This window comes from Dipteris shenzhenensis, chromosome 14, assembly GCF_047967505.1.
Source record: "Dipteris shenzhenensis isolate YYH24624 ecotype China chromosome 14, Dip_SZ_1.0, whole genome shotgun sequence".
NCBI lineage: Eukaryota > Viridiplantae > Streptophyta > Polypodiopsida > Gleicheniales > Dipteridaceae > Dipteris > Dipteris shenzhenensis.
In genome coordinates, this window is record NC_141609.1 from 30,421,184 (window position 1) to 30,437,602 (window position 16,419).

The 16,419-nt window shown below is 47.6% G+C and overlaps 1 protein-coding gene across 1 annotated transcript in view; it reads right to left on the reverse strand.

The window, feature by feature from the left end:
* Positions 1 to 16,419, reverse strand: part of CDKE;1 (cyclin-dependent kinase E;1) — a 57,465-nt gene that overhangs the window by 9,700 nt on the left and 31,346 nt on the right. Inside the window, exons 8-11 of the mRNA XM_087384581.1 lie at positions 15,938 to 15,971; positions 15,725 to 15,809; positions 15,470 to 15,550; positions 15,293 to 15,340 (exon numbers count right to left, since the gene is read on the reverse strand). Of these exons, the coding sequence (XP_087240707.1) occupies positions 15,293 to 15,340; positions 15,470 to 15,550; positions 15,725 to 15,809; positions 15,938 to 15,971 (248 nt within the window). The remainder of the gene's footprint in view (positions 1 to 15,292; positions 15,341 to 15,469; positions 15,551 to 15,724; positions 15,810 to 15,937; positions 15,972 to 16,419) is intronic.

Sequence of the window (16,419 nt, forward strand, 5' to 3'; positions counted from 1 at the left end):
TTTCGGATGCTTTTTATGCAGAGGAGAGCCTCACGGAGGATATTTCACAGATTTGGGTTTCTCACATACAGGGTGGAGCTGTCCACCTATCTCAGCTAGCTGCAGCCTTATCCGGAATTAGTGACTATTATCATACAGTCGCTGATTCTAGGAGGCGTGAGATTCTCAGATGTGAGATTGGTATACGCCAGCAGTTAGCGTCCCTTCAGAGGGAAGAGCAAAAGAGGCCCACAGATGCTTGGATTCAGGAGTGCCTTGCTGCAGCAAGGGCTCATTTGCAGACATTGTTGGATCAGAGAGCAGAATATGCCTTTCATGTAGGGGAATCCTTTTGGATTCAGATGGGTGGCAGGGTCAACAAACACTTTTTCTCTACTCATGGGCCCAGACATAGTAGAGATAGTGTTTCGCAGCTTGTTGACTCAGACGGGGTGTTATAGTCAGATCCTGATGCTGTCATGCGTGTAGCTTCAGATTTTTTTGCATCCCTTCTTACTGCAGATCCAAGCACACGGGCTATTGATGATGCCAGAGAGGTTATTTGGCAGTGTATCCTTGTATTGGTGAAGGATGAGATGTATGTTTCTCTGGATGCACCTTTCACCAATGCAGAATTCAAGACTGCATTACTTGCCCTTCACAAGGGCAAGTGCCCAGGTTCAGATGGACTTACCCCCTCCTTTTTTATTACTTTTTGGGAGCAGATTGGTGATCACATTACATCAGCCTTGCAGGGCGTGTGAGACTCTGGTGAGATGCCGGACTCACTTACAGATGGTCTCATTCATCTCATCCCAAAGGGGGGTAATAGGAATCTTGTGTCTCAATGGAGACCCATCACTCTATTGGGCACTTTTTACAAGACTCTGGCGAAAGCCATCAGTGTGCGGCTACAGGTTTTTCTTCCAGATTTGATTCATGACACGCAGACAGGGTTTGTGCATGGTAGAAGTATTTTTGATAATATTTTCTCATTTTGGGAGGCCTCAGAATGGGCCATGCAGAGCCGCCAGAGATTGGCCATTCTACTCTTGGACTTTGAGAAAGCTTATGACAAAGTAGACTGGGATTTTTTAGAGGGTACTCTATCTCGCTTTGGTTTTTCAGATGCATGGATTAGAGGAGTATCCTCTCTCTACAGATCAGCCCATAGCCAGTTGCTCATTGGGGGGGTTAAAGGGGACAGGTTTATGATTTCCAAATCCGTCCGCCAGGGATGTCCTCTTGCCCTGTTTCTTTTTCTATTTGTGGCGGAAGCTATGAGTATCTACATTAGATCTCAAGCTGATATTTATGGGCTGAGGCTTCCTATCCACCGGGAAGAAGAGCTCCTGGATAGTGAGTTGGCAGATAACACGGCTGTTTTTTAGGATGCCTCCCCCAGGACACTCACTTCCTTCCAGACAGCCTTGGATTTGTTTTGCACGGCTGCAGGTGCACACATTAATTGGCATAAATCCAATGGTTTTTGGATTTGCGAGGATGACACCCCGGATTGGGGTAATGATATTGGCTTCACTTGGGTACATAGGGGCGTCTCCGTCAAATATTTGGGCTGCCAGGTTGAGGTGGGCATCTCTCCTTCACAACAGTTTGCTCCGGTGTTGGAAAGCATCAGAAGAAAGCTCCCCGAGCTTAGCCAAACTTGACTTGGCCTCCAGGGTGGTGGTGGTTAACCAGGTTCTTCTAGCCACAGCATGGTTTGTATGCTCTTGTTGGTGCCACTCTAGGGATTGTATCACTTAGCTTAAGAGGCCTGTACGAAACTTTTTATGGAGTGGTCTAGATGGCACAATTGATGTTACAGCCAGGGTGGCTTGGGAGACCTTGATTCTTCCTACAAGAGAAGGGGGTTTGAATATCATTGATCCAGATCTACAATGCAGAGCTTTACTCTGCAAGTTCGTTGTGAGAGGGCTTATGCCAAGGCAAGAGCCTTGTAAGGATTTTTTAATCAGATGCATACAGTCTCGCACGCCCACTTCAGGAGAGGATTTGACACATAGTACTAGATGGGTTTTCACCACAGCCCACCTCAAGTCTCCCTCTTCCCCTCTTATGGTTGCTATCCTGAAAGCATGGGCCAGCTTCAGGAGTACTCTTCGCAAGATTCCCCCATCCACCCGTGAAGAGATTGAAAGGCAGCCTATCATGTGGAATGACAGGATTTTGGATGAGCTTGGCAGACCACTTGGAGCTTCTCCTTACATGCAGTGGCCAAGATGGGAGAGGGGCCCTGCATCTACAGTGGGAGCATGGAAAGCCTTCAGGAAGCTTCCTGCAGACCGACAAGCTCAGATGGTTCTTAATCTCAGAGGGAGTGCAGGGAGAGTCCAACAGATTGATGCAGCCTTGCCCTTGGTTTGGGTGGACACAGATGACATACCTATTACTTGCTTCACCTGGATGGGGGCATTTTCTAGATTGGGAGTTCCTTTACAGGTGATTGCTTTTCTTGACACACATGAGGATGCCTTAGTTTTTTATGTTTCTTCGAGGGGCAAGCTGTCCAGATCCACAGACGATATCTTGTTGGAGATACCGTTTCAGCCAGTCAGGATAGTGGGCTTCATGGAGCATGGCTCTCTTTCACAGTGGTACTTGGATCCCGACCCGCTTCTCCTCGCCCTTGGCTCATGGAGGCTGTGGCTCTATGGAGGTGTCCCAATTAAGTTTTTGCAGTGGGACCCTGGGGAATGGGAATGGATAGATGAAGGGCACTGAGAGAAGGGCATCCCCTTCTTTCGTTACACGGTCAGTAATGCCAGGAAATTCCAGTTCAGCTGTAGGGGTTGGAGGCCCACCAGAGCTCATCATTGGGAGAACTTTCAGATTCCTGCTGACTTGCAGAAATTTTTTTGGCAGAGACTATGGAAATCCCACCGGAATAGAAAAATCACTCTCTTCTTTTGGCTTTCTATTCATGGTGGGATAGCAGTAAACCATTGGAGATCCAGGTTCGGAGCTGACCCTTCTTGCCCTCGCTGCCTTTCTGCTTTAGAGACAATACAGCACTGCCTTTGGGATTGCAGACAGGCGAGAATCATATGGAAGGGGATTGCAAGACTTTTCAGCACTTTTGTTCGCCTACATTTCTATATGACCTGGGGATCAGTGGCTTGGCTTACTCTTTCAGGGCCCCATGTATTTTTTGAGAGACTTGATTCCTCTTGGGCTCTTCACATCCGATGACACCTTGTGGAGTCGTGCTCTCTAGAGGATGTTCCCGCCACTCTTTTCAGGGCTGCTCACTCCTCGGTCGACTCTCCATGGGAGATCCTAGCTAGCATTGCAGCATGGCACATTTGGAGAGCCAGATGCACTGAGGCTTTGGAGGGTTCTTAGGTTCACCCTTCTCAGATCTTGGCTAGTACTTGGACAGATACGATTGAGTCATTCCAGATCGAAACCCGGCATTGTCATCCTGTGTGGCAATCAAACGGTCCAGGAGCACGGCCGCTCGATTCACATATCGACGCGCCGTCTCACCTTCTGACTGCTTCAAATTTGCCACCTGCAGGTACACATTCTCCGGCTCCTCTTCTTTGCCGAAATACTCAATCATTGCTGCTGTCAACCTTGGCCAGCTTTGGCGAACATCTTCAGCTTGCTTCTCATACCACACTTGAGCCAAACCTTCTAGAAATGTGGGAAGAACCAATAGCCATCTGTCTTCAGTAAGAAAGTTGAGAGAAACACAACGGCGCTTGAAAGCCACAAGATACTCATTTGGATTTTCTTCTACCCGTCCACAAAACACGGGAATGTCAGCCATGCTTGGAAGATGGAAAAGAGGGGTCAGACTGAACTTTGTCAAACTTTTGAGCAATCTCATGTGCTAGCACCATAGTTTCTGGATTCTCCCATTTAAGCTTGAGGCGGAATTCATCACTTGCTCCTGCTACAAGGTAGCCCAGCACATGCTGAGTCATTCCAGATCGAAACCCGGCATTGTCATCCTGTGTGGCAATCAAACGGTCCAGGAGCACGGCCGCTCGATCCACATATCGACGCGCCGTCTCACCTTCTGACTGCTTCAAATTTGCCACCTGCAGGTGCACATTCTCCGGCTCCTCTTCTTTGCCGAAATACTCAATCATTGCTGCTGTCAACCTTGGCCAGCTTTGGCGAACATCTTCGGCTTGCTTCTCATACCACACTTGAGCCAAACCTTCTAGAAATGTGGAAAGAACCAATAGCCATCTGTCTTCAGTAAGAAAGTTGAGAGAAACACAACGGCGCTTGAAAGCCACAAGATACTCATTTGGATTTTCATCTACCCGTCCACAAAACACGGGAATGTCAGCCATGCTTGGAAGATGGAAAAGAGGGGCTTATCTATGGACGAACAATAGTAAGAGGAAGCTTGAACTGAAAATCGGGTGAAGATACATCCAAAAAGCACACATAGGCAGGGTAGGGCGTGACTGGTGTAGTGTGAAATATTACACGAGAAGAATCTTCAGCATAGAATAGCACATAGACAATCTTAAAAGGACCAACCCTCATGATATCACATTGATCATTACACGCGAGGGTTAGAGGTGCGGCGTTGCATGAGGTTGTTCATCAAGGCAAACAAGAATGCCATGACAAATGTCAGCAGTTGGAGAGCTTGCACATCACCTTCAGCTTCTTCCAGTTCTTGTAGTCGCCAACACACTCTGATGGCCATTTGGGCGACCATGCAGGGATCATCTCGAGCAACCTCCTCCAGGAGAGTTACTTTTCTCAGAGATTGGAGAGACTCTCCCTTCTTTGCTGAGACTTCTACAGGGTTGAGATGGCATTTTCAGCCGCCTTGGTTTCTTTCTACCTCATTCCTCTGAGGTGTTTTTTATTACATGCTTAGCATGGTGTATTTCCGCATAGAGCTTGCTCTAGCACGTTTCTTTCTTACTTAATGGAAGTCTCTTTTTTGAAAAAAAAAAAAAAAAACCATTGGGGACCACTTCTCCAACCCTGTGGAGGCAAACTGGAATCTCCAAACTGAGTGTGTCTAGGAGCGCACTATGTTGATCGAACTCCTTTTTTGGGGCTGCAAGATCACAAGCGTTACCTCCAGGGGTAGAGGGTAAGAGTTCGAAATCTCTAGATAGTTCCAGGGCCCTAATCTCCAAAACCTGGTCTCATAGAGATCCTACATGGGTCTTCCATGCCTCATGCACTACGTCTGCCAGCGGAATGTGCGCTTTCATTTAACTCACAACCATCCCAATCATCATGGAAATCCCGATTGCATCTTTTAGGATCCATTCCTTCATCTCGTCTAGGTCTGTCGGCTTAGTGATCTTCCCCGATGCGTCCCACACATAAGCTGACTTTTGCTCCATGTCGTCCATCACCCTCCAAATCTCCCTGGCTACCATATGGCTTTCAAGCTTCACTTTCCATATTGGATAGTTGCTTCCACCCGACGTCCTTGACTCTTCGAAGTTCAGAATGAGTGGGTTGGATCCCATGGCTCGGTGTAGACGAGACCTGAAGTTTGCTGGCCTATCCTGCACTAACTGCAAGTCACACAAGCACTTATAAATGTAAGATCTCCTTCCTCCTCGGAAAGGACTCCACCCTTCAGTCTGAAGAAGGTTCCGCTCTTCGATCTCCTGCGTTTCATGTCATGAGCAAGGCTATCCCTGATGATGACCTTTGGATTTGATACCATGTCGGAAAAACTGGAGGTAGGTTGCTTGCTTAGGGCCAACACTACTCATGGAGCAGAAGATATAGCCCAAGATCACAAGATAGAGAATGGAACACAACTCCTGAGATGCAGTCCCCTCCACTCCGTCCTACTGCAGGGGACCACACCTCTGGCCTTCTCCATGGGAGAAGGTGATGGAGTCATCTGATATCTGCGGCTGAAAACATGTGCTCCTGAATCATAAGGATGTCCACTACCCGCCCTACCACTGCCCTCTGCAACTCCTACCGGAGTATATCATGTACAGCAGCTAGCTACGAACACAATCGTGGAGCCTGTGTACGTTCCAACTCACTAAGGTCCAGCTCATGAGGATAGAGGAGTCGGGAATAAGGCTCTCCTGTGAGTGGGTGCCTGTCCTAGAAAGACTGCCTTGTGCGCGATTTTGCTAGGGATTTAGAGGGCAAGTAGTCAGTGTCTGTGCAGCGCCGTACTAGGGTGGAAATCGGCTCAATACCGATCTTCTGTGCCCACTTCATCATGAAGGAGGCTTCTACCCCGAACAGCTCCGTACACTTCTAGAGAGGCCAAAAGTGTGTCTGCTCCACCTTTGCCTCCAGCGGCAACTTGATCACTCCTGTCGCCAAGCCAAACACCGACTCCTCGCGCGTGAAGCTCAGCTCAAAGTTCACCTCTGCGCCATGGGCGTACCAAAGGTCTAGTCCTTGGGTCCCATCCACTTGTCCATCATGAATATAATTTGATTTCCCAAAATAGCATCAAACACCTCCGGGGACCACTTCTCCAACCCCGTGGAGGCAAATGAAAATCTCCAAACGGGGTGTGTCTGAGATCCCACTACACTGATCAAACCTTCCTTCCGAGGCTGAAGGACCATGAGCGTTACATCCAATGGTAGAGGATATGAGTTCGGAATGTCCAGATAGTTCCAAGGTCCTAACCTCCAGAAGTCCTGCAGTAAGGGACGCCCACGCTGGAGGTTGGGAGGTGCTGACCGGGAGGACGACGAGCCTCGTCCCTCAGGATCCCTCCCTGGACGGGCTGGCTGCTACGATGAGGAAGTAGAAGGAGGCGTCATCGTTCCCTTGCTTGCTGGCAGGGGTGTCAAAGCAAAAGAACCTGCTGCTGAAGTGGGGGGGGGGCAATAGAGGCAGAGGTAGGGACGCGGGGGACAGGGGGAGGGGGGCGGGCGGTGAGAGTGACCATAGAAGGGGGGGCTGAGGGGGAGGGAGATTAGATTAAAGGTAGACCACATATTCCTCTGGCAAATCTTTGTCACTTCTGGTAGGCATTGACAGCTGGAGGGGGCGGGGGGAACCCTAGAGGGGGACGGGGAAGTGAAGAGAAGGAGGGGGAGGGGGAGGGGGGGGGAGGGGGAGGGAGAGGGGGAGGGGGAGGGGGAGGAGGGATAAGGCCGACATCAGGCCCCCTATTGATCGGGCTCGCCGGGGCTCTGGATCGGCTCCTCCGCGTTCCTCGTCGAACTAGCATCTGCGGCTTTCGCCATCGCCGCATCTGGAGCTCCTGGGGCTCGCTGCTGCTGCAAGGGTGGGTGCAGAGGCTGAATCTCTGAAGCTGGAGGATCAGCTGAGTGGGCGGTGGCCCCTACCGCCGGAGGAGGTGGCTCCTGCTGTTCCTCCTTCGAGCCTCTCGATCAACCCTGTCCCTCTCTCTGCGATTGGCCCTCTGCTTGCGGCGTTCGCGGACTTGCTTGCCTGGTTTCTTTTTCTTTTTAACATGTGTCCAGTCCCCTACTGAGGGGGTAATCCATGGGGTCTGAGACTCCTGTTGTTCCTACCTGAGAGGGCGTTGAACTCGGGCCTGCTGACTCTGCCTACTTTGCGAAGGAGGTGGCTCCTGCTGTTCCTCCTTCAAGGCCTCTCAATCAACCCTGTCCCTCTCTCTGTGATTGGCCCTCTACCTGCAGCGTTTGCGGGCCTGCTTGCTTAATTTCTTTTTCTTTTTAACCTGTGTCCAGTCCCCTGCTGAAGGGGTAACCCATGGGGTCTGAGACTCCTATTGCTCCTATCTGAGAGGGCGCTGAACTCGGGCCTACTGACTCTGCCTACTTTGCGGAGGAGGGGAGGGAGACGCACGAGGGAGATGGGGGCAATCTCTGGCAAGGTGACCCATCTGTCTACACTGAAGACACTGGCCTGGTAACCCAGAGATCTCCACCCTCTGGCGAAGTGTGCCTCCTTCCAGGGTCTCGAGAAGGATCAACTCTCGGAGGGACTCTGAGCTCTCAACCACCATTCTAATCTTGGGGACTCCATCATCTGCTAGAACGGAGGCGGCCGTCTCTGGCGGGGACTCAAGCACTGTGCCAAATGCCCGACCAATGGAAGGGAGGATGGCTCAATACTCCTTGAGGAGCCCTGGGAAGCGTAGTGTAACTGAAAACCATGGAACATGGTGTGTCGTATCCATGTCCTCCACTGTGAACCCAAGATACCAAGGAAAGAGGTAGACAAGGTGCAGACCAAGGAGTATGGGGCTATGCTCCATAAGTATCGAGGCAGTGTCGAGGGAGCTCAGCTGGATGACGAAAATGCCTCGTCCATAGATGGTGACCTCCTGGATGTGGTCTCCCTCTAATGCCAAGCTCGCTTGGATCCACTCTCACCTGTCTCCGTGTAGGTGTGAGGCCCACAATTCTACCCACAAGTGCCTTGTCCTGGAAAGACTAAACTGCCTGCTATACCTGTTGCTTGTTAGCTGGGAAAAGAAGAACCTTAACGGTTGTGGGATTCGAGGTGCTGCAATAGAGCCCCTCTGGCCAGACCAAGGGTCACCACTAAGGTTTTTCTTTCGCCTTCACAAGCACAAGTGCTCCTGCTGCAGGGAGGGAAAAGAAAAAAGAAAAAAAAGAGCGTCAGAGAGGGAGGCGGAGACGAGGCGGGGCGAAGGAGGGGGCAAGGACAGAAGAGGAAGAAGGAGGGTAAGGAGGACGGAGGACGAAAGAGGCAGGAGGGCGAGAAGGCGAGGGGGGAGAGAAGGAGGGGAGGAGAGGCAAGAGGGCGGAGAGGGGAGCCGGCAAGGGAGAGGAGGGCAAGGGAGAGGAGAAGGGCACGGGAGGCGGAAGAGGTGGAGGTGGTGTTATGGATAAAATTGTCTAAGGAAAAAGGCATTAATATATGTGTGTGTTTGTATATGTGGCAATAGTATAATAAAATATGGTGTGCATAGGGCCCAAGGTTGAGGTGGCAGGGCATGACCATGTGCCACCCTTCCATGTAAGAGGACCCATAAGGTGTGTTGTACATAATCCATAATAGTAATATTATAAAATGCAAGGTGGCATGGCTCCTCCATGTGCCACCCCTCCACCTAGGCTGCATTTAAGGAGATATGGCGCAAAGTCCATGAGAGAAGCAATATAAAATAGGTGGAGATGGATATTATATTGAGTTATACCCTCCATATGAGATAGGCCCATGTGGGGAAGGTATAGAAGGACCAAGAGAGCTAGTTAAATAATGGGGAAAGTAGGATGAGGTGGCAAGATTCCTTGTGCCAACCCTCCACTTGTCCTCCTAGAGGTTTGAACATATTATAAAATTGGAAAGAGACCAAGGGAGTATCATAGACTTGAGATATGGGGCTTGATTTATGTGGAAAATTGAGGCAAAGGGTTGTCGCACACAATTGAGAGTGCGTAACCACCTAGCCCACATGGGAGACTTTTGCACACACACCATGCATGTGGGAGGATACATTAATGTGGAGAGACCCCCTCTTTTGGCTATAAAAGGAAGGGGCTATTCCTTGATGAGACACGCTCACTCTTGTAAAGCCACCTAGCTAGTATTTTGATATTTCCCTTTCATCCCTTCTTTCAAATAAAGTATGGTTCTCTTCCCTTGATGTCTACATCTCCACATTTCTCCTCCTATCATGTACATGCTTCTCTTCCCCCTCTCCCTTTCCCCTTGTGTCATAGTCTCCCTTTTCCTTCCCTCCACTTCTAATTCCTTTTTCACCCCTATGACATCCCTTCGCCCTCTTGATCTCCTTTTCTCTATGGCCTTTGAGCGTCGCCATACTTAGCCTCTAGCCTCTGGCCTCGATTACTTTTCCGGCTAAAAGTTTTGGTGTGGCTGCTCGGATACGAATCTCCACGGCTGGTGGCGAATCTTCTACTCGTACGGGTTACATCAACAAAACTATACCATCTGTGCTCTTTCTAAGCTACTGCGCGTGCATTCGATTCGTGCGTCTCCTGCGCGACAGTTCTCTGGACTGTTGCGACTTCTGGTTGCGGACAGTTTTCTGCGCTTCAGTTCTCTGGACTGCTGCGACTTCTGGTTACGGACAGTTTTCTGCGCGACAGTTCTCTGGACTGCCGCGACTTCTGGACTGCTCTGGTCGCGGACTGTTTCCTGAGCCCCTGCAAAAGAGTAACAGCAGATCCCGCGCCCCCCCTACCTATCTCTTCTCTTCTTCTTCTCCTTCTCTTTCTCTTCTCCTCTCCTCTCTTTTTATTAAAGAGTAGGATTGGAACCCAAGACCTCCCCCTTCACAAAAGAAAGTCTTATCATTGGGCCAACAAGTTGGAAGTGGTAAAAATGTAATGATTTTTGTTCATATATTGAAATTGCGGGAGCTGTAACTCTCTAACCATAAGGAGTTTGCTCTTGCTGTAAAAAGCAAAAATATTTCATTTTATGTGCTCTATCCACATCTCTTGCTAGATTGCCAATTCAGAACTTCTCCAAGCTCACTTCACGAACGCATGCCTCACGAGAAGGGTGGACATTTATGTCACTTCTCGACGCGTTTAAGGAATTGGTGCCTGTTCCTCCGCACCTTACGGCTACCAATGCACGAGATGTCTTCCTTGATCTTCATATCGACCTTGAACGGCTGATTGTCCAGTGCATTATTGATGGTGATGACGGGTGGAATGACACACCGTGGATGATTCATGGTGACGAACTACTGATACGCTGGGAGGATTTTGACTTTACTTCTACTCATTGTGCGGTGATCGAACTACTTGCTGCTTCAGAGGTAATCAAAACGGTTTCCTTCTTCGAAGGGTGGGATGCTCCCCAAGCTTGGGAGGAGATTTGGCGCATCTGCTTGTTGATTCCTGTGGAAAAGCTCGTCCTGAATGGTTTATTCACAATCTCATTACAAAGGTTTCTAGGCCTTGGCTATGGTTGGTAATGTTTCGACCAAGGAATCCATTTGTACCTAATCAGCCTTTTGTGCCTCATTTCGAGCTTCAAATTGTAATTCTTTTTGGGCTTAAGATAAACTATCAACAAAGAATTGCAAGTTTATTTGGTGCTGAACGTTTGGCTCAAGTGTTGAATTCTCCCCACCCTCTCCTCCTACCTATCTTGGACTACCGAGAAACTTGGGATGTCCGAATTCTCGTCTTGGTGTGATGACATCTTGGATTCTTCAATTTGATGGAGCTTACAAACCTTCGACCAAGGCGGCTGGCGTGGGTGTGAAGCTCACTTCACCGGGTGGTGAGGAGTTTTGTTACAGCAAGTCTTCGCCCGCAAGTACTTGCAATCAAGCTGAGTACTCGGCGCTCATTTTTGGGCTACAAAAGGCACAAGAACATCATGCCAAGCAATTGGAGGTGCAAGGAGATTCTCAACTACTGTGTGAACAAGTTAGTGGAAGGTGGAAGGTGCGGAGCAAAGGCTTGGTTCCACGACATCAACAAGCCTTGGAACTTTGCAACCAATTTGAAGAGGTAAAAATTCAGCATATCCCTCGAGCTCGAAATCTTGTTGCTGATTTCTTGGCACGTGAAGCTTGTATTTCAATCACGCATGACGCGAGTGGAAGCGCCACCCCAACAAAGCCGCAAGCCACGAAAGAGGGTGATCGTTTGTAAGGAATGCAAAGGTTGTGGTCATCATGAAACTAAGTGTTGGGCATACTTGATACGAGTTCACCGACTTCAGAAGATCATCAGGATCATCAAAGAACGTAGCAATGGGTCTGTACAAGTTCAGGAGCTGCATGAACCATATGGCAAGAAGGTGATCAACAAGCGTTACCTCAAGCCTTTCTTTGTGCGTGATGGTCCCAGGCATGGAAATGCTGTCCATTTCCTGCCTGGGGGGGGAACTGTTATGGATAAAATTGTCTAAGGAAAAAGGCATTAATATATGTGTGTGTTTGTATATGTGGCAATAGTATAATAAAATATGGTGTGCATAGGGCCCAAGGTTGAGGTGGCAGGGCATAACCATGTGCCACCCTTCCATGTAAGAGGACCCATAAGGTATGTTGTACATAATCCATAATAGTAATATTATAAAATGCAAGGTGGCATGGCTCCTCCATGTGCCACCCCTCCACCTAGGCTGCCTTTAAGGAGATATGGCTCAAAGTCCATGAGAGAAGCAATATAAAATAGGTGGAGATGGATATTATATTGAGTTATACCCTCCATATGAGATAGGCCCATGTGGGGGAGGTATAGAAGGACCAAGAGAGCTAGTTAAATAATGGGGAAAGTAGGATGAGGTGGCAAGATTCCTTGTGCCAACCCTCCACTTGTCCTCCTAGAGGTTTGAATATATTATAAAATTGGAAAGAGACCAAGGGAGTATCATAGACTTGAGATATGGGGCTTGATTTATGTGGAAAATTGAGGCAAAGGGTTGTCGCACACAATTGAGAGTGTGTAACCACCTAGCCCACATGGGAGACTTTTCCACACACACCATGCATGTGGGAGGATACATTAATGTGAAGAGACCCCCTCTTTTGGCTATAAAAGGAAAGGGCTATTCCTTGATGAGACACGCTCACTCTTGTAAAGCCACCTAGCTAGTATTTTGATATTTCCCTCTCATCCCTTCTTTCAAATAAAGTATGGTTCTCTTCCCTTGATGTCTACATCTCCACATTCCTCCTCCTATCATGTACATGCTTCTCTTCCCCCTCTCCCTTTCCCCTTGTGTCATAGTCTCCCTTTTCCTTCCCTCCACTTCTAATTCCTTTTTCACCCCTATGACATCCCTTCGCCCTCTTGATCTCCTTTTCTCTATGGCCTTTGAGCGTCGCCATACTTAGCCTCTAGCCTCTGGCCTCGATTACTTTTCCGGCTAAAAGTGGCAGGGGGAAAAGGTGGAGGAGGAGGAGGCAAAGAAGGCAGAGGCGAAGGGAAGCGGGGTGGCGGGAGACACAGCGAGCGGAGGGGGGCACAGCAAGCAGGTGGGGAGGCAACAGGGGCGGGAGAAGCAAAGGCGAGTGGGGCGGGACGGGGACGCAACAGCGGGCACAAGAAGGACGGCGAGAGCGGAAGGGGCAGGAGCAAAAGGGGCAGCGAGGAGGGCAGGGGAGTGCAGAGGGGGCGGACGGGGTGGAGGCAGCGGGGCAACCAGGGGCAACGTGGCATCGCTGGGAGCAACAGCTCACGACATGAAGGGTTCTACTGAGACCTTCAGCTCTCTTCTTACCATATTTTTCTCAGAGTGGTTTTTAGAACAAGTGTCTACTATGGGACTTTTGATTTGCGACTCCTGTAATTTGCGCATGACTACCTTGAGCCTGTGGGGCGGGACTTGGGGAATTAAAATTCCCTAGTGGGCCCTTGGAAATAGTGAATGTGCGCCCATCTATCTCGCAACAGAGATTTATACCTCACGAGTTGGCTCTGATACCAACTGACACGACCCTAGCACTACTGAAACCTCTGACCTACATGCAAACACAAGAACACACCAAACCATAAGGAATCTGAGAAGGCTGCTCACCACCCAACCATGACACCTACGGGATACAATCTCGAATCTGGAGATGTCCCCTTCGAGCCACGAGCTAAGCTATTGGCACAAACTCCCAACCAGATCCTAACCAGCCTAGTGTCCTATACCACCAGGTGGCACCGAGAGGCCTTGGATCTGTTGCTAGGCCTTGGGCTACGCTAAGATGCAGGCGCGCATCCGCGACTCAATCTAGGATCAGACCTAGCACTAGGGAACTAGACTTGCTTCCATCAGCTCTCTGAAGACTAAACCCTTGGGTTCCCTTTATAGGCTTGGCCCAATGCGCCAAAAATAGCGGAGACCTAAATCTGGTTCGTACCCTTGCCACTCAACCTGAGAATCAAGCCTGCCTAGCCCTAAGCCTCCCCAGGCTACCTGAGCTAGTCTTGTGTACCCCAATACACGTCAGATATTAATCCGTGCACATGACACTTGGGTTTAAAAATTAGGAAGCAAGAACAATAGTTACTAGTTAGTGGGGTTACAGCGACCCTAAGGCCTAGTAGTGCCTAGTTAGGACAATTACGGCACTTAGTACTAGCCCTAGGTCATAAGTGTACTAAGAGTCCTAAAGTGGACTAGTACACACTTAGCAAGTGACCATTGAGCTTAGGGGTGACAGGTAGTGCATCCAAAGTGTTCCAAGTTAGTGATGCTTGATGACCTATCATAGCTAAGTACCGACGCCTTGCAGTAGTCTAATACCTATGCTGGTTGTGGGCATTCTAACATCCAATGTATGTAAATCCATAAGGGATCAACAAATAAAATTTGGCTTGACAAGGTTGATGAGTCAAACCATGACTGCTCTCCAACTCATCTTGCTGTCCTAAAAGATACTTTTGATCATCAAGCTAATATTTATATAATGCATAAATCTGTAAAGTTTTCAGAATGTCCCAGGTTTTGGGGCCATTCTAGCAGCTACCTAGACACGCTACTGTAATATTCCATATGTTGTAAAGCTTTCACTTGAGTCACCTACTCTCCATTTTAAAAATCCTATTTAAATAAAATCAAAATTAAGATGTGCATTTGAATTATTCTCTGAAGGATATGTGTTGAAGCTGTGAGATTTGAATGACCATCTCCTGATGTTATATATCATTGATCATACGTGAATGCAACTCTTCCCCTCTTCAAGAACTATGGGTGTTGCAGGAACAAGCATGTAGCCATTAAATCCTGGAGAATACAAGAGGAAAGTATACTGTATCAGAGTCTAACTCGTGATGCAACGATTCTCTCATCCTAACCACTCCCAGAATCAAGTCTGAACTGAGCCACCCAACAGCCCTACCAGAACATGGTTAAAATTTCCTGAGATCAGTGTGAAGTCGTGCATGATCACAAATCCATCAGACCTGTGAGTTTCTTACCAGGTCAAAACTTGTAAGTAAGATGAATGGTTCACTTGAGATTTTGAGTAATGATTAAAGGAGGCCAAAAATCAAAGACAATCTAAGGCATTCAAAGAGATATTGCTGTCTTGAACTCTTCAACCTTTTGTTTAAATGACATCTACAAAGGTGAATCCTTATCCTGAGGTGGTGAACTTCTTCTTTAATAGTTACATATACGACAAAACAGTGGAGAAGGATGGTTTCTCATCATAGACTGCAGACATGTGAGGATATTAAATAAATAGGAAGAAACTATGGGTCAACCCAAGGGTACTCAAGAAACACACTTAGAAACAAACCACTTCTGTCTGTTAAGCACGACAAATACACCTAGGTCAAAAGTACTGAGCATAAAATGCAAACCATGTTCAGATCCAACTATAGATTGCACAAAACAGTTCAGACCATGGAGGTAAAAATGAGAAACTAAGCACTGAAAACATTGATGAGTAGACCAACTATGAAGTGAGGAAACATACTCATGCTCTAAAGCCTGAGCTGCAGAGATACGCTTAGAAGGATCATACCTGCCTCGTACAAAGAGAGAACATAATTAAGTGAATAAAAAATGCCAATGCATATAGCAGAAGGCCCTAATCATCAGTATAGAGTTGCATGCTACAACCAGATCATTCATGAATAAAACAGTAACATACTCCAGCATTCTTGACAGAAGGTCGTATGCCGGACTTTTCGGTTGAAGGTATACAACAACACTATGCAGCCCAGAATTCTCACTGCAAGGACCATTGCATTTTAAACCATTGATTGCAAGAAAGTTCTAACCAAGAAGCATAAGATAGCTAGAAGATTCATTTCTCAAACCAATAAAAGAAAATGTTGAACCTAAGTGGATAAACACTATGTAAAATGCATTATCATGAAGGTTTCCCTCATTTGTCCTCCCTTACTATTTCCGTTCTTGAATACGTTGGCGGTTAGTTTGCCAATAAAGTAGATTGGTGAGAGTCGGCCATCTCTCAGGGGTTGGATGCCCTGCCAAAAACATCATGTCATTAAAATCATTCCTCAAATATAGCATTAATAAGGAGACAAAATAGATCTGTGTACAGATTGCATGAAATCGCATCCTTTACAAAAGCCTCTTTGCAGCAAAAACTTACCCAAAACCTTGAAAATTTTATCGAGTTGATCAAACTGCCAAAAACCCAAAGGAAAAATAGAATAATCAAACAAAATTGCCAAAACAACAGGTTAACCTTGTTTCACATGAAAGCAGACCAATATGCAAACATATGATTACATGATAAAAACAAACTACACAAACACCACCTTGACAACCATGGAGGAGAAATTTCTTACAAATGTCAACCCCAAGCTCAACCATAAGCCTTATACAATATATTTATCAAGATTCAACTAAAATTATCAAAAGGCAAGTGTCATGTCAGTTGTTTGTATCAATATCACTCCCCTGTTTATAACAAGAGCCTACTTACTTCAGCATATCATTGCTTTCAAATCGAACTACTGCAGCCAAGTAATTTCAGAATTCACTCCAAGAAAATGCAAAAGATACAAGCTTGAAATCACAGTAGAAGACAATTACAGGAGCTGAGTGTCGCGAGCTTGGATAATTGTCTAG